The 25,983-nt window shown below is 36.6% G+C and overlaps 2 protein-coding genes across 2 annotated transcripts; one reads left to right on the top strand and one right to left on the bottom strand.

Annotated features, from left to right (window-relative positions):
* The first annotated feature begins 597 nt into the window (after positions 1–597).
* Positions 598–22,397, top strand: LOC149812939 (delta-aminolevulinic acid dehydratase, chloroplastic-like). The gene is made up of 13 exons (XM_089991996.1): positions 598–821; positions 14,807–15,144; positions 16,690–16,801; positions 16,916–16,989; positions 17,199–17,267; positions 17,366–17,449; positions 17,546–17,615; positions 18,003–18,058; positions 18,154–18,275; positions 18,453–18,524; positions 18,625–18,706; positions 18,832–18,909; positions 22,107–22,397. Exons 2-13 carry the CDS (start codon positions 14,839–14,841, stop codon positions 22,272–22,274), a joined length of 1,293 nt encoding a protein of 430 aa, XP_089848122.1. The 5' UTR covers positions 598–821; positions 14,807–14,838; the 3' UTR covers positions 22,275–22,397.
* A 262-nt stretch (positions 22,398–22,659) lies between these two features.
* Positions 22,660–23,151, bottom strand: LOC149812938 (basic leucine zipper 43-like). The gene has a single exon (XM_089991018.1). It carries the CDS (start codon positions 23,149–23,151, stop codon positions 22,660–22,662), a length of 492 nt encoding a protein of 163 aa, XP_089847144.1.
* Between the last annotated feature and the right edge of the window lie 2,832 nt (positions 23,152–25,983).

Raw genomic sequence — 25,983 nt, 5'->3', positions numbered from 1 at the left:
TAGTAAGCCATGTGAACAACGTAGCATAATTAACGAAATTTTCAAAGTTGCAAACAAAAAGCTGCCTAACCCATCAGTCCTTTACGGAAAATGGTCCAACATTTGCATTATTACTTTCAACCACCCACTTTCGAGTTTATACCACATGGACACGCCCATAAAGGTGTCGGACACTCCATTGCAGTTTCTCAATTCTCATTAGGAATAGTGGAGTGATTGGTTCCTCCTCACTGTAGGAGGGTGTGGGCAGTCTCAAATTTTCATTTTTTGTTATCTTTTTTGAAATCTGACCTTATGGATGTCATCTACATGGTTTGTTTTGTAAGAATTAGGGATATAAACGGGTCGGATCTAGGCATTATCAAGCCTAACTTAATCAGGTTTGACCTAATCAGATTTGAATGCAGATAAAAAGTACTAAACCTGGATCCAACTAACTTAAAACCCGAAATTTACACATAATTAGGTCAAATTTTTAGTCAAACTCAGGTTTTAGTTGAATTCGGATTTGGGTTTGAATGCAAAACTTAATACCAAACACGGATCCAATTATTAATCGGATCCATAATTGGGTACCAAACCCTTCCTAACACACTCGAATTTGGGCAGGGTATCGTGTTGCACCCAACTCGTTGACATCCCTATACATATAAAAATAAAAAATTGGCCAAGACCGGAAAAGTGGGATCACAGTGTCGAGATTTTAGAAATGACCGAGGGCCTTTTCTCGGTTAGCCGCTTCCTATACATACCTCCAACTGTCGGAGCTTCTCCTTCTCTCTCTCCCTTCGCTCTTGGCTCTTCCCATAAGGCAGGCAGAGGTAAAAAACTTCCTCATTTTCAAACTCCTCCTCCTCGTAATCTATGTTTTTTTTTTCTCTTTTTCCTTTTCTAATGTTAGATCCAATATTGAGATTTGATTCCTTTATCGCTTTCTTTCTGGTTTTCTTTTTTCTTTTCCCGCTTTTTTTTTGGAATTTAAGTGCGTGGGTTGTCGCCTCGCCAGTGTTTTTTCATGTGAATTTCTTCTTTTCTTCACTTTTGACTGTAAGAAACGTAGAGGAGCATGCAAAGGATGTTCAATCTGTAGAGAACAATGTGTCTATTTTACGGTTCTGCTATGATTCTCTTGTTTGAATGAGTTTGATAGATCTAAATCGATGCTCCTTCTCTGAATTTTGGTGCATGACTCGGAAAATCTGGGGTTTTCTTTCTTGTGGATTGGTTTTCAAGGTTGTTATATGTTGTTTTGTGGCTTCCTGGTTGCGGAATTGAGTGATTGTCTTTGTTTCTGATTCAGAAGCTTTTGTTGTGTTGCTTTGTTCTTTTTTTCTGATATAGAAATTAGATGTTTTCCTGCTGCGAATTGAATGAGTTGCTGCTAGTAAACGTAACTTTGGATTGAGTGCTTGGACCTGTGTGCTTAGCTACAGCTGTAGAGATGCACCTGGTGAACTATATAACATGGGTACTACCACCGCGTCCCCTACCCATCTTGACGCGGTACAGCCCGGTATAAGGGTCAATTGGGTTTTGGAACTGTCATGATTTTATCCATCTTATGATCCGCCCAATGTGTGGTCAATGTACAGTATCAGAAGTATCCAATGTTCGCTACATATGTATTGATCATTAATTTTTTGTCGAAGGAGTATATTTGACATGTTTTAGATTTTCAGTTCATGATTGTCAGTCTATAACTTCATCTTGCAGAGCATTTTTGTAATAGACTTCGCATTATATGCAGCGTCGCTGCATGGTGGTCACCCAGGGACCTGCCTGACCGCAATCCATCTTGACATTTATCAAGATGAGTGTAGTGTTCATCTTGAGAAATGTTGAGATGGGTTGGACGAACCATCGCCGTCAATCACGTCTGTTTGAAGATGGGTTGGACAAACCATTGCCATTGATCGTGCGCGATCAAACGGAGCATGCTCCAGACATTTAGCGGCAGTCTTGACTGCCGCTAAATGTCTAGGAAGAAAAAATGACTTTTAGTGGGGGTACAAAACCACCGCTAAAAGTCATTTTTTTGAAAAAAAAGAATGCACGGCGTAGTGCCGCGTGTTCGAAGGTGTTTGAAGGAAAACCTGTTCGAAGATACGGGTTTTCCTATATATATATATATGATTGGGGATTGTGCTGCTCCCTTTTTTTCATTAGGTCACCATTAGAACCCTCTAAAAATCATAGTTTTAGGTGTTTTATGCTAGATCGAAATCGTTAGATGTGTTTATCATTGCTTATTTACTGAGAAATAAGCTTTGTTTCAAATTGATTTGATGTAAAAATGTGAATATTTTATCATCAAATTTTAGTACAATATCAACCATTAATTTCTTTACCTCTTTAAAATACACATCTGAGCATAGTTGGCAAACCCGGCGAGTCAACTTGGGAATCGCCCGAGTCGACCCGGATCGGACCCCAACTGGGTCACAATTCAAGACTGCCGATCCACATGCAAAAACAATATTTTTGTCATGCATTTTGTGATTTTAATGCATAATTCCCATAAAATAATACTTGTTATAAAGAATTATATGTTTTCAAATAATATATATTAACAATTATGTATAGTTAAATACTTATATAGCTTAGTCATTGATGTCATGTGCTAAATTTAGTGATTATACAATATGAATTTTGATTTTTTTCATATCTATCTTCACACTAGAAAATGTATGGTCCTAACTCGTCCGTGTTACTCAGTCGACCCACTGACTCACGAGTCAAGAGTTGGGTCATCCGACTCCAATTCACAAGTTTGCCAACTATGCATCTGAGCAAAAAAATGCTTAATCAAAGACATGTTATTTATTGAATAAACATTGATAAACACATCTAACAATTCAAATTTAGCATAAAACACCTAAAACTATGATTTAAAGGGTCCTAACTGTGACCTAACGAAAATGGGGGCAGCACAATCCCCCCCCCCTCTCTCTCTCTCTCTCTCTCTCTCTCTCTCTCTCTCTATATATATATATATATATATATATATATATATATATATATATATAATGTACCGCCAAACCCATTTGTTTAGAAATTTTCATGTAGTACACATACTGCAGCTGTACCTATATGACAGTTTTAATTGGGATTGCTTAAACTTTCTACAAGAGTGAGTCAAAGCTATTTTTGGAGAGGGGAGGAGATGAAGAGGGAAAAGATTTTGGTTTACTAAGATTGACCAAAAAATTGAATTCTTTTTATGCATAGACAGCTTTCAGTTGGAAGAGTAAATTGGAACTTTTATACCCTTTAAGGTGGTTGTTTACCGCAATACTAGAACAGTCAAATGGACAAGCAGCAGCTTAGTCTCCACCGAAACTACAGCCTTTAGTGCACTTACGTGTAACATACATCTCTACTGCTTTATACATATGGAGTTGCCCAAGTCATGCATGAGAAAAAATAACCAGGATGAAAGTTAACTAATGTAAACATGTTTGGAACCATCTCCAATGTTCATATACTAACCTGCAAGTGGCATCTGAAGTCATGTGAGTAATCTAGCATTGTTTGTTTGACAATGCAGCATAATTCTCTGAGCTTTCTTTTTTAAATGCTTCAAGTCTAATGAATCAAGGGAAAAAATGGTAATGCATCAGAAAAATAATGACTAGCAAAACTAGACAATTTATGTTATGCATCATTCACAAGATGTCAACATCCAGGACCTCACATAAGAATGATAGCTAGATATGAAAAAGTGACAGTAATCGCTGCACCATCAAATGACATACTTTGAACAAAATTGGCGGAAGCTTACTTCTGTAAACAAGCAACGGGTATCCTAAAATTTGTGGCTAAAGGCTGTTTCATGTTGGCAAAAATGCTGATCACAGGTGCTGCCACTGCCAAGGGTGAAAATCTAGTCACAACTGAAGTGTTACATGTGCAAACAAGGAAATAATTTATAATTTGAAGACGACACTTTGATGTTTGAAAACTAGTGGTCAACATCAAGCAAGATCCAAAGCATCATGCCTAAAGTTTTCTTTCTAGCAAGGCATAAACAGACATTGGTGCTGCTTCATATAGCCATTATCTGTGGCACTAGGGCAGGCCTAAAATTATAAAAATTCATAGCTGACATAAAAAACTGATGTATCAAAAGATTCATTTGGAGTACCATATTGTAATAAAGTCCATTTATAATTGAATAATGAAGAAACATAAATGATACTTGAAAGTGATTCCATAGAAGCGGAACCAAATCATAGTGATTCTTATGAACAAGCTTTTTCTGGTCTTACATTCCAGATAAGTGGTAACAGTGCTTTTCTCCATTGTTTTCTGTGTAAGAAGTGGATGCGAGAAGCAATGCATGAATTCTGAAGTAAGAATCTAACAATTAAAAAATGCTCAAGTGCATGAAGCTTGAGGCATTTAGGATGCATAGAAAGAAGCAAGAAGCGAGAATGAAAGCAAACAGGAAGTGACATTAAAAAAAATAGATAAGGCATGTGTTTTTACTTAAATGTATCTTTAATCTGCTCCTAAAAATACCCATTGTATGTAGGTTTTACAAAAAAAACAACTTTTTAATAAGAAAAGACAAGTCTTCTAACACGAAAAGTATCTAATTGACAAAAGTTTCTTTGCATATTTGGGGGAGCCGAGTTTGCCATGAAGTTTCAAAAGCGTGAAAGAAACATGCAGTTTCATGCTTGCAAAAGCAGGCTTCTGAGGTTTTTAGACACTTCAACTATGCTTACTGATAAAAAATATGCCCATGTCTATATGGGTCACATGTATAGGCCTTTCCTTTTTGTTCAACCCTTCATTTTCTTTATGCTTAGTAAGGTGATTTTTATCATTCTTTGTTCATTCTATAAAAAGAGTTCCTTCTTCAAACAGTGCACTGGCGTTTAAGGATAAACTTCTAAATTGCCCCATATTCATTGATGATTAAACTGCCGCTGCTGCTTCCTTAGTTCAACAGATGCTAGGCATTTCAACCATAGGTTGGCTGTGTTACAAAATGGCATGGATCCCGATGCACTCTAAAATAAGCTCCAAGAGTTGAAACATAATGCATTTGGACAAAAACATAAAGAACAAAAGTGAAACACATTGAATGTGAATGAATATCTTCATTAATAAAGAGCACTAATAAAATACAAAAGAAATTACATAAAATCACTACAAAACTCTCAAAACACACAAAATACCTAACATTGCCCATCACTCTCTCAACTCACACTCACACACACCCACAATATATATATATATATATAGAAGGAAGAGAGGAGAGAAGAGAGAGAAAAGGGGGAAAAGGAGAAGCCCTTCTAACTGTTGGAGAGGGTCCAATGACTAGTATTCTAGCCGTTGGACTAGCCTCCAATGACTAATCTTAGTCAACCTAGGTTGACTAAGATACCATATATATATGTAGTACATCCATCTTAACACCCCTCTCAAACTTACGGTGACTCACTCTAAGTTTGCGATTACAAAAGAAGGAACCTATTACATAAAATGTCTTCATTGACTTCATCAAGTTCTTCCATTTGGTGATTCTTTAAAGGGTGTTTTTGATCTTCAATCATATGCTCCATTATAGAGAGGATTTTTAGGATCTTCAATATCATCATCTTGAGAACATGTAAATAAAGCTGACAAATCATATTGAGAACATGTAAATAGAGCTAACAAAACATCCCAACTATATGCATACATATCACAAGAAGATTTCAAAAGATAACTATATTAGTTATATATTATGGAGAGAGTATGGCAAAGCACGCCAAAAATACAATTTATAGAAAATATTTAATAAGACAATGTAATATTTTTCAAAATTATTTAATGTAGAAAAAATTATTAATTTTTCAAAACACAATAGTCATTGAGAGTCTCACTTCAATAGATAATTTTAAGAAGTCATAGTTACTAATTCACAAGAGAACATAATTGCATATATAAAAGGAAAGAAATGCATGCACAAAATATCTCAAAGATAAACTCATAAATCATTAACTACTTTAAACATTCATGAAAAACATGCATTATTCAAAATCAATACACACATATATTTATCATAAAAACGTATTAATGAATAAAAGGCATGAAATATGGAGTTTTCAAACAACATTAATAAGTAACTCACAAAGGAGTTTAACTCATAAAATCCTACAAAGAAGAGTAAATTTCTCATGGATAGATTTTCTTTTAAGAACAAAACATTTTTATACAACGGAAAATATAATGATTCAAATCATTCAATCAAGACAAGACAAATGTAATAAACATGAATTAATCAACTATTTCATTTCTAGAAACAATATTAACCCTACAACTAATGTATATATGAATGAGTCATGCAATAGTTTAGAATTAATGAAAAAGTCACTCATGGACCAAGTATTAGAAAACCTTTCAAGAGAAAACAACTTATGAAAGATATGAGCAAAAGATAAATTTTAGCCAAATAAGGGCATACAAAAACACAATTCAATGTGCACAATCATAAGTCCACTAGCGACAACACAAAAAGCCAACAAAGGGCTTACAACAAATATAACAATAAATGATTTTATTGATAATATGCTTAGCAAAAGCATTAATTATGCAAAATACGCAAGGCAACCAACACGGAACAAATTTAAAATATCTTTAATCATGTAATTAAAGCATATTTAAAAAATGCATGAAAGTATTTCAATAACCATTTCCCATATAAGGACAAATGAGTAATAAAAAATTAGAAATTTTATAGAGAGATTTAAAAATCCCATATAACACAATGAATGATATTTGTAAATCTTAACAATAGTTCGACCACCACAAGCAATCACCTCACAAGACTTTCAAACCTCAAAATTCAAGTGTATTAGTGACTAGAACAAGAATCAATTACAAAGTCACTTATGCGCTTAACAAATATACAAAATGTATGAACATCTCTTGTCTATATAAAATGGCACTTAAATAAGAGACAAACTTCAATATTCAAGTGTGTCAGCTACTAGAACAAGAGCATAATACAAACACAAAAAAAGTATGAACAACCAATGGGTGCACATAACTCACCACATTATCAAAACATCTCTTGTCTATATAAAATGACACTTAAATAGGTGTATCAGCTACTATAACAAGAGTATTATACACACATGAAAAAGTGTGAGTAACCAATGGGTGCACATAACTCACCATACAAATAATATCTCTTATCTATATAAAATGACACTTAGTGTAACGACCCCAACTCATCCCCATTGAAAAGTATTTTTTTTTAAAACAATTGCGAAAACCAAAACCCAAGGATTCAGGGCCTCACAAACTTAACAACTTTCAAACCACAAGGAATCTCTATATTGAACCATCAAAACAAAATAACTAACTTTATTAATAAAAAATCAAAGTATGAGAACAGAAGCAAATTAAAATTTAAAATCACAGAGCCACACTGTCCAAAAATAACAGAAGGTAAGTCACGCATTCTCGTAGGCTCTCTGTGGCAATCGTCCTCATCACTGAGCTTCAGATCCTATGAAAAACATAGGAAGTACTGGGTAAGAATTAAAGATTTTTTATATAAATTCTTCTAGGAAGGTCGGGGTAGGCCTAGGAAGACTTGGATGGAGATGATAGGAAAGGATATGAATGCTTTGAACCTCACCGTGGACATGGCATTGGATAGAAATGATTGGAGGAAAAGGATTCATGTGGAAGACCCAAAATGAATTTCTTTTTTGGTTCATATCGCTGACCCCAATTGTTTTGGGATGAAGGCGTAGTTGTTGTTTGTTGTTGTTATATAAATTCTTCTAAAAATCCAAATAGGCAAGAAAAAACATAAATAAAATGCATGCAAGTTTTCAGAGGAAATATAACAACAACAATCTCATAATTCAATTATCATTCAAGCATTTAAAAGTAATTATCATGCAATAACAATATCTCACATGATACAGAACAAGTAAAGAATGCATGAACTAATGCAGAACAGTAAATATGCATGATTTCAATGCGCATGCATGAATAATTTATTCTGTGGATACTCAAAACGAGTACAACAAATTCTCGAAGTTCAAGATAGGTTCTCAGTTGTAACTTAACACATAATTTGTATTTTATTACAGGATTTCACACTTGTTCTTCGACCGATATCTGAAATCAACATCATCCATCGGAATATTAAAAATCAACATCTAATATCGGGACACCAGGAAAATCAACACTCACTGATGTCACTTTTTTGGTATACCAATAACAACAGTTGTGTCTATAACACCACCCATAGGCAAAGTGGCTGAAAACTCCCTAAAACTGTAGCCAGAAGACGAATCACCATATCGAGTTCAGGGGCACAATTGCGCGCAGAGTTTTAGTATCCTCACGGTTTCCCCAAAACCGTCATAAAAAAAAATCATTAATTGCACTGTTTATCTTTTTTATCTTTATAATAAAAGTCAAATTCTTTACAAAAGAATCGTTTTGCAAATCAACATGCAAAACACAACACGGGACCTTGGCCCATTACAATTTAACAGTGCAACTAATTCAGAAAGCAATAATTTCAAAATGGATTTGTAATGCATATATACAAATTTTAGAGAAATGCATGCCCGTGGCCCACATGAGTTCCAGTTGTTCACATCTGACCACCGATGCATCTTATGCAAAAATCCTTAGTGAACATGTAACTACACAATTATTCAAAAATATCCATAATGCACATTCATGCACAACAAGAATGTACATATAAAACAAATTGCATATGCACATGAACACTTGCTTGCAACATGCATTTTTTTTTCATGATTCATCTCATGCATAACATCCAAACATGTATATGATCATGTTATTACAACATTAAAGTAACTTCAAATATTATGTGTTCATGATATGCATATTTATGCCAACATAATATTCAATTTCATGAGCACACGTAACTAAACTAAATATGGAGTATGATACATAATTTGGAGCCAATACAAATGTGAGCCTGAACACTGCAAAGTTGTTCAAGTTGCACATCACATGACAACAAATTTTCTTTTTTGGTCCATATGCGTAAACCTGATCACATCATTTTTTTTTTGAATCTGGTATACACATGTAACCTTTAGTAAAGCATGAAATCTAGTTCATGTGCAAAAATTGTGTACTTTGAGACATGGTTCATGTGCAAAAAGTTGTGTACACGAAAAATCGGGTTCATGTCTTCATTCAAACACATGACAAACTATGTCACACGGACTCGGCTAAGGAGGTGCCGCACCCGAGTCGACACGCCCCGACACGGGTGCGGCTTCGGACTCGGCCCGGACTCGGTCAAGGCCGAGTCGGACTCGGTCAATGAGTCCAGGCCGAGTCCGTCCACATTTTGGACTCAGTCAATTTTGACCGAGTCCAAAAATGTCCCTAAAAAACCAATTTTTTATATTTTTTATTTAAAAATATATATATAAAAAGAAGCACAGTGCTGTGACAGTGCTGCAGTCACAGACTGTGCACATTTTGTGCAGTGTGCACAGTCTGTGACTGTGCACAGTCGCACTGTCACAGTGTTGTGGATTGTGCACAGTCACAGTCTGTGACTGTGCACAGTCACACAGACTGTGCTGTGGCATTTTAAAAATAAAATAAAATAAAATTTTATATATATATATATATATATTTTGCCGAGTCCCCGTGTCCAAAAATTTTAAAATTGTGCCGCACCCGTGTCGCACCCGCACCCGCACCCGCACCCGCACCCGCACCCATGTGATATAGATGACAAAGGAAACATCCATCAACCATCGCAAACATGGCATATCTAGACCAGATCTTACACGTTTAAGGAAACTGGCAAATTTGTTCAGATCTACCAACTATGGAAATCGGTAGACCTGACCAGAACAACAGTCACGTGTTGTTCTGTAGGTCTGGTCCGAAACAACACAATATTCACCTTCGGCAGACCTGAAAATTTTGAAAGAGAATACACATTTCCATACCATCAGCCTCCACACATCATTTACAAAAACAGGCTAAGAGTGTGAGACTAAACTAAAAATTTATTTCTGTCCAATAGAACCGCAGTACATGTACATACGGATTACCTAATCATGAGAGAATCTTAACTCATGTGAGTGAGGTGCACGATTTAGAGTGTATCAACCGATATGATCAGCCCATACACCGGCTGATAAAACAAGCTGTATAATCGTAGATTCAAACTAATGGTTGTCGGCGAGAAATCAGATTTGATATAATCTGATCAAATCTGATTTCAGCCTATAATATGATCAGAAAATCATTTGTTCAGTAACAGTCCACGGTAAGCATATCAGTCCAACTTATCAGTAAAAAAATGAGTTTTTTTTTACAGTTCACAGGGTAGTTTATCAAATCCGATTTCTTTTTGTTACAACCCATAAATTTCTATAAACAGTCTTAGGAATTTCTAGGGACCAAAACAGAATTTTAACCGATCCTTGTGTCGATATCGAAACCTGTTTTGGACCACCTGACAGGGTGCAATATATTCTTGATATAACACTGATAAGACTGCCTTGAAATAACGTGACTATGAAGCATTGATAGTAGTGGCAAGAAATAATATATCACTGTTATGCACCTTACAAAATATCGACTCTACTATCCTTACACAGCCAACAGATTTTTAACACATGTATGTAAGCTTTAATGACAGTTTTTTTTAAAACACACACTCATAACAGTTTTGATAAAAATAGTTACAATGATGGCACAGTGCATTAATATGGACCCTATGATAATGCTGGGAAAAGTATATCCGCTGCACAGCTTGTCAAAAAAATTCAGATCTGCTAAAATTTTATTAACAGCCAATGGTTCTCAGTTTATGTGAATATGTCTTAATGACAGTTTAAAACATGAACACTCCAACAATTATAAACAGCCTATTGGACCTGTGATAGGTCTGGTTTGGATCAGATCTGATCCCAAACCAGACCGTGTTGGGTTAAATATAGCCTTGGCCAAATCCCCACTCTCTCTCTCTCTCTCTCTCTCTCTCTCTATATATATATATATATATATATATATATATATATATATATGTTGGATCCTGCAGCAAACTCGGTTTGGGTCAAATCTAACCCCAAACTATGGCTGCAATTTCCAGGGGGGCGATTCTGATATATATATATATAACACGCTATTGGCATAAAATCAAAAGTTTGAACATGAATAAACAGAACACAAGCCATGCATACATCGAAAATCAAGACTCCTAACCTCGTGCATCAATACATTTGATTGCACATGCTAAAAAAAATCAGATTTATTGTTTCGATCTAAAATCCTCACATAGGTCTGATTTAGACTATTTCTCCCCATTCGAATCAAGAGAGGAACCCGTACCTTCGTTTGAAAATAAAAAAAAAGACCGAAAATACTTCAGATGATCGGAAAGGAATGTAGCCCTCTTCCTTCTTCTCCTTTCTTTCCTTCCTCTTTTCCCTTCTCTCTCCTCTCCCACAATTTTTCTCTCTCCCTCTTTCTCTCGTTCTTTCTCTTTTCTTTTTTTTGAGCTTTTTATAAAGGATGGACTCTTCTAGAGGGTGACGCCCCTCTAAATTTCAGATTTGGGATGAGGATAAAGTTCTACAAGTGTAGAACTCTATCTCTCTCCCTTTCCTTAACCACTTCTATCTCTTATTTTTATTTTTTTAATATTTTAATTATTTTGGGTCTTTCTAGAGGATGACGCCCCCTCTAGAATCTCCTCTTTAATAGGTAGAGTTCCACAATTATAGAACTCCACCCTATCCAAAAATAAATTTCAGAAATAATTAATTATTTATTAAATAATAAATTTTAAAAAAAGTTTCAGAGGATGTCTCACCCCTTTGGGAGTCTTTTTAAGTTAAAATTTCATTCATTTTAACCTTTATATTGAATTTAAAACTTTAAATTGGTTGGAATTGGATTTTTGGATCTAGATCCAAGATCCAAATCCATATCAAATATCCATATGGATCTCAAACTGGACCAGATTTTAATATGGGTCTTGGATTGGGTCCATATCTATATTAACTTGGGTCAAACGGATTTGATCCGATCCAATCCAGAACCAGTCACATCGAGGTGGGTCATTTTTGAAAAAATGCAATTTTGGGGCCAACCGTAGCTCGAATTCAGGAAAACAAAATATCAATGTTTTCAGAATTTTGAGACGCATCTAATGATATATTACTAGAATTTTGCCTCTAAATTTTGCTTGAATTTAACTCGAATTTCACTCGATTTTAATGGTCAAAAATAAAAAGTTTTACCACATCTTATTTGGCTTGTTTAGGTCTTGTCAACGAGACCTAGGCCAAACCCAGACTTAACAGATGCCACCTGAAATCGAGGATTTATCGATTTTACTACAACACTTAGCCAAATTTTATGAAGTTTCAGAATTTATTATTATAAAAAAACACATAATATTACACTTAAATAAGAGGCATAATAGGAGAGAACACACAAAGTAAGAGAGCTTGTAATGAAAACAAACTTATGTCACAAAGAATAATAAAGATATTAATTTTAACAATCTTTCGACACACTATGATTTCAAAAATAGATAACCATCACAGATAAACATAATTATAAGCATCCATAATAACAATGGTTAAATAAATAAATGGGTAATACAACACACTCACAGAACTAGAGATCAAACAACCATCAGTTAGAGCCAAACTGTAAGCCGACAATCTAAACTGACAAAAAACCGAGGTGCACACAACTTACCCCAACAAACATCTTTGGTTCAACAAATGTAATCATGGGTCCAGAGACCAATCAACTATCAGTTAAATCTAAGACATGTGTCAACATGACACTCATAAACTTTGATAATTACAAATTGATAGGATCAGCAAGATCGGGTTCCTAATTCTCATTTACAAGAACTCGGTCCATTCTCGTGCACTCCTCACGAACGGGTTTTTGCACGATCTTTTCCTTTAGCTCATCGCGCTTCTTTTCATGCAACCCATAATCAATTTCAATGGGCCGTAGTAGCTGACGAGTGGCTCGTACGTCCACTTGGAGTTGTTGTAACCTTCTCAAAATTTGTTGAAGGCTAGCTCCAACATCCTCCATGCGAACACCACCGGTTTTGGTGTTAGTCCCTCCACCGAGTTTACAGATGAATTTGGAATTCATCTTCGGTGTTTGGTCTTGACCTCACTTAGATTGCTTGGGTTTGCTCTAGGTTTTCTTTTATACCAATTGTTTCATTCCTAGTGGGCCCACGATGCGGGTCGGGGGCTTCAACATTGGATCCGTTTTGCTTGATAGGGGCAATGGATCTGGAGCAGGGCCTTCTAGAATTTGAACTGTATCAATATGTCGATGAAAATTAACATGTATGATTGCAAACCCATCGATACTCCAATAGGCATGAATAGAAAGTTATCAGCCCATGAAGGTAATTTACTCAAAGATCTAGAGTAGTTTTGTAGTACAGCAGGAGCTCTACAATATTTGACGATTATGAGACACGATATCACTTGTACAGTATATTATATCTGTCAATTCATGCATTTCCCATCAGACGTCCATATGGAAGCATTAAGGTGGATCATGAGGTACGTGAAAGTAACTTTGAGCCACAGTTTAGTGTATTATAAAAATAATCTGAATCAATTATCTTTTCATCATGTGATTGGCTGCTCCATTGCTGATTGGGCTGGTGATCTAGACGAACGGAGGTCTGTATCGGGTTATTGTGTTTACCTGGGACAAAACCTAATATCTTGGAAAAGCAGAAAACAAAAGGCTATAGCAAAATCAAGCACAGAGGCTAAGTATCGTACATTAGGAAGTTTGGTTGCTGAAATTTCATGGGTCAGAGACTTTCTTAAAGTATTGAAGTTGAAGATCTCAAGGTCTGTTATTTATTGTGACAATAAAAGTGTTATTGCTCTTTCTACAAATCCCGTACTGCATGATAGGTCTAAGCATTTCCAAATTGATTATCATTTCATCAGAGATAAGATTGAGATAGGAGAAATGAAGATGAAATTTATTGACTTAAATCATCAAGTGGCAGACATATTTACTAAAGGATTACCCAGAGACCGACATCTGAACATGTTATTCAAGGTATACATGTCTGACGTCACATATAACTTGAGGGGGAGTGTTAGACTGGACGTCCCAGAGATATTGTGTAATTTGTTGTTTCTTTATTGCATTTTATGTAACATGTCATGTATGGCATTTCTTGTAATTTATTTTAATGTTTTGACCCTTGTTTTATTCAGCCCTATTAGGGCAATGCTATAAATATAAAGTTATAAGGTGCCGCCCCTCACCTTAGAAAGAAATCAAGTGCCAACCAATTCTCCTCTCTCTCCTTCTCTCCTTTCTCTCTTCCCTCTTCTTCCATTAACGAGTTTGGGCAGGACTTTCAGGGACAAGTTGATAATCTGGTTATGTAACTATTAACTAAACATCAGGATTTCTTTGTCTTTTTTCCTCCCTACTTGTTTGTGTTGGCCTTCTTGTATTTCACATTTTTTTACTTATCTATCACTTAAAGAAGAATGAAAGGGACTGGTGTGATGTTTGCAGTCATTCTTTATTTCTTCTAGGAAGGGTGGTTATGATCTTTTACATTTTCTCAACTTTGTTGTCTTTTCTGGCTTTGTTCCATCTTTCAGAGAATTTCTAGTTGAAAATATGTATGAAGTGTGTATTCCAATCATCTCCATAAGCTTGTTTCTGTTTTGTTAAAATTTCCTCTTAAACTTTATGCATAGGATATCTACTTTTAAAGGACAACCTGCAATTAACCTTTGATGTTACCTTGCAGGAAATTATTAACAGAAATATATATTGGCAGCTATGGCATGTTCACTATCTATTACTCCATCTAATGTTCAAACCATCAAATCCTTGGATAGGAAATCGTACAGTGGCCTGAAATTGCCGAACTGTGGGAAACTTGTCCATACCAAGCAATCAGTGAGGCAACAACATTTATTTGTTCCTAGAGCAATACTTGAACCCCAAATTAAGACGAAACTAAAAAAGTTCGGTTTAAGTGATGAAGAATGTGAAGCTGCTGTTGTAGCTGGAAATGCTCCAGAAGCACCTCCTGTTCCTGCTAAACCACAGGCTCCTGCTGGGACACCAGTCGTCCCTTTACTAGTATGTTCTACTTGGCATGTCCAGAAGCATGTTGAATTTTTTTTTACATTGTTTGGATGTGATTTTATGGCTTCCTTAGTTATTTTACGTACACATCCATATATAGATATGTGTGTGTGTGTCTATATATAGTCAATAGAATATGAGAACTACCGTGTGAACCGCGATTTTCATGGACTTTTTTTTCTTTTCTCTTAAATGTAACCATACAGATGTGATCTACATGCTTGGTTTTATACGGACCAGCTCTTGAATCATCTGATTATGATGCATAAACAAGACTTTTAAGGCTTTAAAATCAACAGCTCATAATCCTCATAAATATTCAAATACCCAAAAAATGTATTTTTTCATAAAAAATACACTATCCAATAGTTGGTTCCTAGCAAATTCACCATGCCGAACACATCTACATGGTTGGATTTGCAAAAAAAGTGTTGGAAACGCCCAGTTCACATGGTAGTCTCATATTTCTAATGACTCTCTCTCTCAACCTATATATATATATATATATATATATATATATATATATATATATATATATATATATATATATATAGGTTGCTTCTATGGTGGTACTGTACTATCATAACTTATGGTGGTACACATTTGATTTTCATACATCTAAGCTTCAAATGCAAATTTTAACCTTTGGATCATGTTTAGCAGGCACTTTTTACGATGTTCATGTTTTAAAGTTGACTGAAATATGACGTGTTATACAATTTATAAACCACATTTATTGTCATGAATTGTGAGCCGTAGATTTTTCACTGTCTCAAACATGATTGTGGTGTATCAAACATGATAGGACCTTCTATCATAGTAAAGAAACCTTGCTAAATACATCTGTATTGTTAGATCTACATTTGCTGGCTAAATCCACACAAACAAGAGTGTGTACCTCCTTATCATGGTACAAAATCACCATATATTTTCCCATATATCGATATATATTGTAGAGGGTAGCTGTCTACTCCATTTTGTGCCTACCACGAGTGAATGGAGGGTTTCTATGTTTTAGCAAATCTGACCCCGCAGGTGCATTCGGCATGGTTGATTTGCTAGGAAATGTTACTTGGATTGTGTTTTTTGATAAAAAAAGTGATTTTTTAAGACTTTGATATTTATGATATTTATAAAAATTTTACACTGTCGGTTTTCAAACCTCATAAAAACCTATCCGCACGTCGGAATCGGATGATGCAAGAGTTGAATCGTACAAAATGAAGTACGTCAAACACATTTGAATAGTCACATTCGAGAAAAACATGGAAAAGAACTCTTCAAAAGCCCTGTATGCTGTGGTAGGCACAGATCAGTGTAGGAAGCTACCCTCTACTATATATATATATATATATATATATATATATATATATATATATATATATATATATATATATATATATATATGTATATATATATATATATATATATATATATATGGATTTGTGGGTGTACAAAAACTTTAAGGAAGCCACAAAATTGCATCGGTATGCATGCATGTCTGTATGTATGTAACGGTATGATTTTATTTTTTTTCAGCCTCTTACCAGGCGCCCTCGTCGAAACCGCAAGTCGGCTACATTAAGAGCTTCTTTCCAGGAAACATCTTTGTCCCCTGCTAATTTCATCCTTCCTCTTTTTATTCACGAAGGTTAATGGAAAGAACTTTAGCTTCATATCTTATCTGTATCTTTATGACACATTGTCACTTGCTATGCATCAAGGCTTACGCATGTCCTTCAGCTGACATCTTACAGCAATGCAGGTGAAGAAGATACTCCTATTGGATCTATGCCTGGATGTTATAGGCTAGGATGGAGACATGGACTTTTAGAAGAGGTGATCCTTTTAGAAATTTGGATCTTAGCGTAATTCTAACTTATGTGACTACGAAAATGCATTTATGATAATCTAATATTTGTTGACATGAATATTTGTGTTAGTTTTCTTGGCTCTCATCAGATGTAATACTTATAGCCTTGGCAAGAAATGAACTGGTGATTATTATTTTCTTATAATAAACTTTGAGCTGTTGCTTTCTCATGTAGGTATACAAGGCTCGAGATGTTGGTGTTAATAGTGTTGTTCTCTTTCCAAAAATTCCTGATGCACTGAAGGTTTATTCTTTTTTCCATTTCTTTTCTATCCCCTTTATTCTCTTAGCTCCTTTTTTGGTGTTATTGACATTATAGGAACCTTTTGATCCCATATCCAGTCAGCTTCAGGTGATGAAGCTTATAATGAGAATGGCCTTGTGCCTCGAGCAATATGCCTACTCAAGGACAAATATCCAGATATAGTGAGCTTATATCCCTGTCTACTCATATTTTTGCCTCATCAATGAGATGCTATTTTTGTTATGCTAACAAAGTGTTATGTTGATTTCTTATTTAAGGTTATCTATACTGATGTTGCTCTGGATCCTTATTCTTCTGATGGACATGATGGTATTGTTAGGGAAGATGGTAAGTCTTCTTCTTGATAAAAAGTTGAGTTAATGTCTATTAACTTCGTGTGTAACGGTATCTTCGCGATGCTTGGATGACTATCCTTTTTTTGAAGCATGTATCTCAAACACTCTAATTATCCCTCAATTGATTTTTTTGTGGTAAAAGAAAAGTTATGATGAAAAATCTTTCATTGTTTTCTCTCACCTACAGTTAGCTATAAGATATTATATATTGTTTCAAACTAGACTAGAAACTTCTTTAGAAGGATTTTGTACTTCATAGTTGGAACTGCCTTTAGTTTTCTGTTGTCTTCAGGGTGCCAGAAAAATGTTTCCATAAGTTCGTTGATCCATGACCATGAGGCTTACACAACAAATGCATGTTATGTTTCTTGAATGACAGGCATGATAATGAATGATGAGACAGTTCATCAGTTGTGCAAACAGGCTGTTGCACAGGTGAGCTCTGATGCCTTCAGTTTTTATGTCTATCCACACTTGCACATCCATTTGTAAGGAAGTATGTAGTTTGATACATCTTATCCTGTTAATAGGCTCGATCTGGGGCTGATGTTGTCAGTCCTAGTGACATGATGGATGGCCGGGTTGGGGCAATTCGATCAGCTTTAGATGCAGAAGGCTTTGAGAATGTATCAATCATGGCATATACTGCAAAGTAATTTTTTGCACTTTTGCATGCTACTTGCTGTTCTGGAAAAGCTATGCTTGATTTAGGAGAAGATCCAGATGTTCTTCAGATGGTTACTATAGCAATTTCGATCTCCTTTTGCTTGCTTAACGAAGTATTGGTTTATGACATGACAAGGATAACATTCTTCCTATTGATACCCAGGTATGCAAGTGCATTTTATGGTCCCTTCAGAGAAGCTATTGATTCAAATCCTCGTTTTGGAGACAAGAAAACGTACGTATTTATCTTTTTCATCTTGACCCGTGCTCTTCTTTCTATTTGTCTCTGTCAGCAATTGTTAGTACAGTGATTGATATTGTATGGCAAATAAAAGTTATCAGATGAATCCAGCCAATTATAGGGAGGCTCTCATTGAAACACGTGAAGATGAAGCTGAAGGAGCTGATATCCTTATGGTACCTTTGTTTCTTTTTATCAGATCATTAGCTGCAATAAACTCTTTTTATTGGCTTCTTCTCATGTATGCATATATTCATCCTATTATCTCCATAAGAGTTTGCAATTGAAATTTGTTTGACAGGTGAAACCAGCTATGCCTTACTTAGATGTCATAAGTCTTCTTCGACATAATTCTTACCTGCCTATTTCAGCATATCAGGTGATGCATGTTCTTTGTTTGTCTTTGGGTAATCATGGGTCTTGACTCATCCAGCTTACATCTCTAGCTGCTATTTCTATGTATAAAATAATTTATTTTTTTGTGACACTGTTTACAATAATTCAGCTCTCAGCTTTTATATTCCTGCTATTTTTTAGTGGGTTTCCTTCAGGAACCAAAAATTGACTTCTCTTGAGCTAGCCAATATTTCCTTAGGTCAACAATAAATTCGTGTTTTTTATTCCTTGGACAAAGCCAAAAATGGAGTATGCAACAACCAATAGAAGAGTGAATTTGTGGACCCTTTTAGTAATACCAGGTGCTTTTGGTTTGGTTCTCTGCTTCAGATTTCTGAGGCTTAGGCTCAAGTCAGCTTTAGTTTGATCAAGTTAGCTGAGTCGTAAGTCATATTTATTAGTATGCCTAAGCCAATATGTACGCCTGACAACAATTGCATAATCACAGATCATTGCTTCCCATGAATATGTTGAAAATAATTTAGTATCCTCGTTCTCAAGTTATGTTTCATCTACCAAAGAAATGCTTTGAACATCACGTGTGTTATATTTGGCTTGCCATTATTGTATCGACTGAATGTTCCAGTACTTTGCACAGATTAAGGCTGTGGCAGGTGGAAATTTTTATGATGCTCCTGGGCAAAATCCTTGTTGGTTTAATCTACCAAATTTGTTCTTCTATTGACATTCCTTTTCATTGCTCTTTGGAGTTTCAATGCTCCCGTTTGGAAAAGTAGTGTTGTATGTTCTTGGTCATTATACTGAACATTATAAAGCATAGTTACAGCTCCAATGTGTTGGATGAGTGTAATATGGTAGCCAATGTTGTGAAAAGCGTTGAGGTTTAGCGTAGCGCTTCACCAAAAACTGAGGCAAGGCGTAAAGCGCAAGCCTCAAATTTTTTTTTTGAAAACTTTAAAAAGTATCTAAAAATACAAATAAAAAAATACCAAAAATCCATTTATCTTCACCAAACACTATACCGAAAGGGTCAGCCAACACATTTTTGCATGTATATACCCAATAGAATGCCAAAAAATTAACAAACATACAAAAGAATGCAAGAATATTAACAAACAGACAAAAGCCCCTAATCTAAAACCCTAAAATCCTTTTATTTTCACCAAACACAATATCAAAATGGTCAGCCAACACATTTTTGCATGTATATACGCATTGGAATGCCAAAAATTTAACAAATACAGAAAAGAATGCAAAAATATTAACACACACACACAAAAGCCCCTAATTTAAAGCCCTAAAATCCATTACAATATCAAAAGGGTCAGCCAAACACTGTAGAAAAATGAAGAGGGGGAGAAAGAAGAGAGAGGAAGAAGAGACGAGAGAATGAACAAGAGAGGGAAGGAAGAAGTACCTTACTCTTCTTTTTCTCCTTCCTTTTTTCTGTTGTGTACACGAGAGACGAGAGAGTGAGAGATGAGTCAGCGAGAGAAGAGTGACAAGTTAGAGGGAGGTTAGAGCAGTGAGAGAGGAGGGAGAGACGAGAGAGAGAGGGAGGATGGAGCAGCGAGAGAGGGAGAAACGATTGACGAGAGAAAGAGAGGATGGAGCAGCGAGAGAGGAGGGAGAGATGAGAGACGAGAGAGAGGGAGGATGAAGCAGCAAGAGAGGAGGGAGAGATGAGAGACAAGAGAGGGAGGATGGAGCAGCGAGAGACGAGAGAGAGGGAGGATGAAGAGATGATAGAGGCAAAGAAGAGAGGGCCCAACCCTAATAAGGGTCGGGCTCACCCTAAATTTGGGTCAAATAGGGGCTTTGACTCCCATTTGACCTAAATCAAATGAGGTGCAAGCCTTAGGGTAAGGCGCGCCTCACCTTGAGGCGTGCGCTGTGGGTAAGTTGCGCTATTTAAGTGCGCCTCGAGGCGAGGTGCGCCTTGATGCGTGTTTTTAACAACATTGATGGTAGCAATTCATCTTAGTTGATGCTTGACATGGGTTTTGTTAGTTTTATCAGTATGCCAGTATATTAAGAACCTGTGCATACCAGTGGAATATGAACTGTAATTTACCTTTCTTAGATGCTCTACATGTGTTTTTGGTTATGACTTGTCCATACACCAGCACATCAGAAGCCGTCATCTTAATTTAGTGCAACTTGCTCAAGATCATCTCAGTTTTCACATAACCAACAATAGATTTGTGATTTTTTTTTTTTGCAAATGTTTAAATCTGAACATGATTCTGCCTTGATAGCTGATAGGAGATGTTGCTTGGTATGAGAAATCCATTCCAGTCATACGGAAACAACTTGGGAAACAACCATCATGCCATTGATTTTCATTGAGACCAGGCTGCCAGATGGTGCAGATCTAATGACCGGGCCACACAAAACACCGAAAATTGCTACATGTGTAGGGATTTTCTGTGTATTTGACTATTTTCTATGTTTTGTGTTTTACACAGAAAATTGTTGCACGGGTAGCAATTTTCTGTTTTTGTGTTTTAAACAGAAAATCACTGCACATGTTAGTGATTTTCTGTGTTTTGTGTGGCCCAAGTACTTTGTAAAGTACTTGGCCTTGTCACCTAACCATACCTCCTGCCAGATGGACTCAATTTAAGCACTCTGCTTCTCAATAAAAAGACCAAGTTGCCTACCTGTGATTTTCTAGAACAAGCTATCCTTGATTACTTGGCAGTGATGGAATGCTTGAAATCTGTTAGAAACAGCAAATATATATTTCCTATATTCCAAAATAGTTTTCTGCGTCAGCGCATACTAACACAACTAATTAGACCATGATTTTCAGAAATGAGAAATGTGTTCCCCATGTTAGCATTCTTGATTTTTTGTTATATGCATTGTCAACAAAACATTTTGGCCACATTTAGTGGAAGGTCTGTCCTAATTTTGTACTGGTTATGGCAATTATGTGTACTATTTAGTGGTGGCAACCACCACCACACCACTTTATGCTGCCTGAGTTCCAAATTGGCAATGGGACCCATTGACCAAAGTAGCTGTGTCTATCACATTGCAATCATCCCCTCTTCCAGGTGCTTATGGATAATTTTTTCTTTCAGAAACCCAAGAAAAAACATATGAAATGAAAGAAACTGCTTTTCGATATCATCAAGTTTTTTGTTTTTTGCTCTTCTAGACGAGTAGTACTATTTCTCACTGCAGCTCAATTTTGGTTTCTTCCTGATAAAGGTTTCTGGTGAGTACTCGATGATCAAGGCTGCTGCAGTGCTGAACATGCTTGATGAGGAGAAAGCAATGATGGAGTCCTTATACTGTATCAAACGAGCAGGTGCAAATGTCATCCTCACATACTTTGCCTTGCAAGCTGCTAGATGTTTATGTGGCGAAAAGAGATGAAGGTGGCACTCTTTTTTCCATGAAGGGAATATAATGTGGTGTTAATATATAATTCATTAAATCTTGTGTGAAACTATGATGGTTACTGGTGTATTCATAATTAAATTCAGTTTTTAGATCTAAGTGTTTCATTCTTTTCACTATGTCTTCATGAAGAAGTCTCGAAAAAACAACTTTTATTTCCTCGTTAATTCTGCAACTCGTACAGATAAGGCTCAAAATAAAAGAAGCCTAGTCAGCTTCTTTTTCTCATAGAATGGTAACAGGAGAGAGAGAGAGAGAGAGAGATGTTATATTAATGCAGCAGATCAATGGATGTAGCAGTTGGTTTCTGATTTGCCACTAATGCTTGGAGATGAGCTGTATTGCAAGGAACCTCTTAGTCTCAACGAGCTGCACTTGGATTCAGTTGCAGATCTCTGAGCTTCTGTCGGAGTACCGTAGCTTCTTTTCTAAGGGATTGATTCTCACTCATGATCTGCTCATGCTGGTCAGACAGAGAATTAAGCCGTTCTATAAGCTCACGGTTTTCAGAACGCAGGTGCACCACCTGCGACCAGAGCTCATCAAGGAGCTTTTGTTTGCGCATGCGTGATCTGCGTGCCGACTCTCGGTTTGAAAGCATTCTGCGCTGTTTCCTCTCATCAATCATGCTCTGCTGTTCTTCGGCTTCATCCGAAGCCGAACTACTCCACGAAGAGGTCTGCGAAGTAAAGTCCTGGTTAGGGGAGTTAATTTGGAAGCAGGCTGGCAGGTAAGGCATGGAGAAGCTACTAGAGTTGAAGCCTGGTATGCTGGCCTTTGTAGCAGCAAAGTTGGCCTGGAGGCCTCCGATGTAGGCAGCCTGCGAGTACGCAATGGTTGCAACTTCATCCATTTTAATCTTGGGAATTGGTCTGGTCTCAAGATAAGCTTTCAGGAAGAGAATTGTGGGGTTGGGGAGAGAGAATCAGTGGATGGCCTTGAGTTTGAGAAAGAATGCAATTGCTGTGTTGGGGGGAAGGGGAAGGAAAGAAGAGGTGAGGATCTATGTTTATAGGGGGAGAAAAGGCCAAGTGGGCCTCTTGCAAAGATAAAGAGAGCAACAGTTCTACAGTTCCTCAAAAGGGCAGACAACAAAACTCTCATTTGATTGCCATGCTTAGTTTTCATCACCACAGCTTGTGCACGTATCTTCAAGGATGGATAAACAAACATGTCTACTCTTTAATTTATGCTTTGTGTATTATTTATTCCATGTGCTGCCACCAAGCACTTTGTATTAATGGCAGCATTATAAACAACATGAAATTACTATGGTGCAGTTGATTAGTGCCGGTGCCATGACTTGAAAGGGGAAATTTTTGGGTTGTTTATTGCATATAGAATTTACAGTTTTGCCCCTGAATCTACATTGATGATTCCAAATGTCATGAATGTGTGTGTAAATTGAATTAATTCAGTAAATGATTTAGATGAGAACCTCAATATTATTATTGAATCTTCTAAGAGAAATGCAGTGGAAGAAGCGCCATGATGGAGGGAAGACATAAGAGGATCTAATTTGCTGTCTGAAAAATTGTTATCCTTTAATAGGATCCACTGCCTGTGATGCTCGAGCTCTCAAAATTATATTACAGAGAATCTGGTGTAGATGGGGAGCCTCCAAGTCGATGGAATATGGAAAGGCAAACCACCTGATTGGTTTCCGTCTTTGGAATCTTTGTGATTGATGTATTCTTCTATATGAAATACCGGTCGGGGTCTTGCCCCCAGCTTGATTATCCAAAAAAAAATCATAGTTTCTTGATCACTCAAAGATGGGTCATTTTAGATTCATCTTTGATGCTTGACATGTTTGTTTATATGTGAAGGATGTTTATATGAATGTATGCAAGTGTGTACAATTATGCGTGTAAATGGGTGCATAAATGCAGAAGTTGGAAAGGTCCTTGTTTTGTCTGCCACAGGTTCATGTTGCCCCTGAAAAAGGAAAAAAGGCAAGCCACAACGATTTCCGTACCAAGGCAAAATGACTGAACGAACTTCAACGTGAAAACATGGACCAAGCATTAAAACGAGATCAAAGTAGAGATGGTTATGCTGTTTTCTGTGTTTGTTCTGGATGAACCCAAGTGTGAATTTTATCAATTGGGGTTGCAAATTTGCCCAACGTTTGGGTTTGAGAGTGATGGGCTCCTTTTTGTGATTAATTTTCTCAAGAATAATTGTGTTCCTTGACTTTTAAAATTCTAAACAAAGGAGCCAATAATTGAGTGATCCAGCCGAGCCAGGCCAAAGCCCAGTTCAGCATCAGCTATGGTGTTATACTCTTACCTTTCTAAAGAGGAATTATACGGTGAGGATACATCCATTGATTTACAAATCTGAGTTTAATTGGGATTCTTTTTTTTTCTAAAGATTTTACTTTTATAAGTGCTTTTGGGATCAGGATTTCCATTATGGGCATGCACTCATGGTAGGTCCAACAATTCTGGTTGGAAATGTCCTCTCAAGGGATACAGGATGCAGATGCAGGAAATGTGAGAAGTGAAACATTTGAGAGGGATATAGGTACGAGTATGCAGGGTAGAAAATGAGAAGTGAACTAGAACAATGATACAAAGTGAAAGAGGTAGGACTGTACAACCCATCCAGCTCTTTATTCAGTAAATAATTAATGGAATTGCAGGTTTCCACTTGTTGAGGGAAGCTTCCAGAGAACATGGAAATGAGTTGCATACATGATAGTTGTGGTTGGCTCACAATCTCCATCTCTTAGCATAATTATGCTCTTAAGACAATGTTGCTAATGAGCTCATCATGGTATGAGCATGTTTAGCTCCCCATGTCATCTTTACCATAATGATTGACATGCAAGCATTTTCTTGCTAGGTTAGATGTGTCCATGTCATGGAAGGCAAGCACGGTCGCCACTAACGATGAGTGCCACCATTCGAAGCCGACGTTCTTGGTGTGCAGACAGCACCATTAGGGCACTGGTCTATTCCATTACCAATGGACCAAACAATCATCTACTTTGGCCTGACCAAGCCAAGTAACCAACAGTCCAAAAGTGCACCACAAGCACCTTTAGTTTGATCGGCTTAGCTAACACATAGATCCAGTGCAGCCAAGTCGAATTTAATCTTAGCTAAGTTCAGAATGATGCATATTACATCATAGGAAATCTGATCTTGCCTTGGCATCATCGATAATGATAAACCCATGGTCCACTATCTTTAGCCCATGGATCTCAGAATTGTTCTGAATTATCAATTGCAACTTGCTCCACCCGGGCCATGTTTGGATGTAACACGAGATCCTCGTCTTAAAGGTCAAGAACATAAGCGTCAACCAAGGAATAACAGCAAAGCTTTGATAACTGAAACCCTATTATTGGATCCTTCAAGTGGAGAAGATTACTAATTTGGACTTCTAAATTGACTGTACAAAGCCATGAGCTTTCCCTTATAGAAGAAAGATGAATCTATACTGAAGTTAAGCAGCAGAACAGTTCCGTACTCAATCCCCTTGCTTGACCGTCCATCTAAAGGATGGACGGTGATAAAGGAAGTAGCATTTGTGGTCCTACAATTCCCAGTCCAAACGAAACGCCATCACTATCTTTGAGATGGACAACAATGGTGGGCCCAAGCACGATGCCACCATCTTGGCTCCTATATATGATATCACACCTCCAATCATAATTAACAAGGTTTTGGAGACA

The sequence above is a fragment of the Nuphar pumila genome, chromosome 16 (genome assembly GCF_984573655.1).
Source record: "Nuphar pumila chromosome 16, dmNupPumi1.hap1.1, whole genome shotgun sequence".
Taxonomy (NCBI): Eukaryota; Viridiplantae; Streptophyta; class Magnoliopsida; order Nymphaeales; family Nymphaeaceae; genus Nuphar; species Nuphar pumila.
The sequence above is the reverse complement of the archived record's forward strand: the minus strand, read 5'-3'. Positions and strand labels throughout refer to the sequence as shown.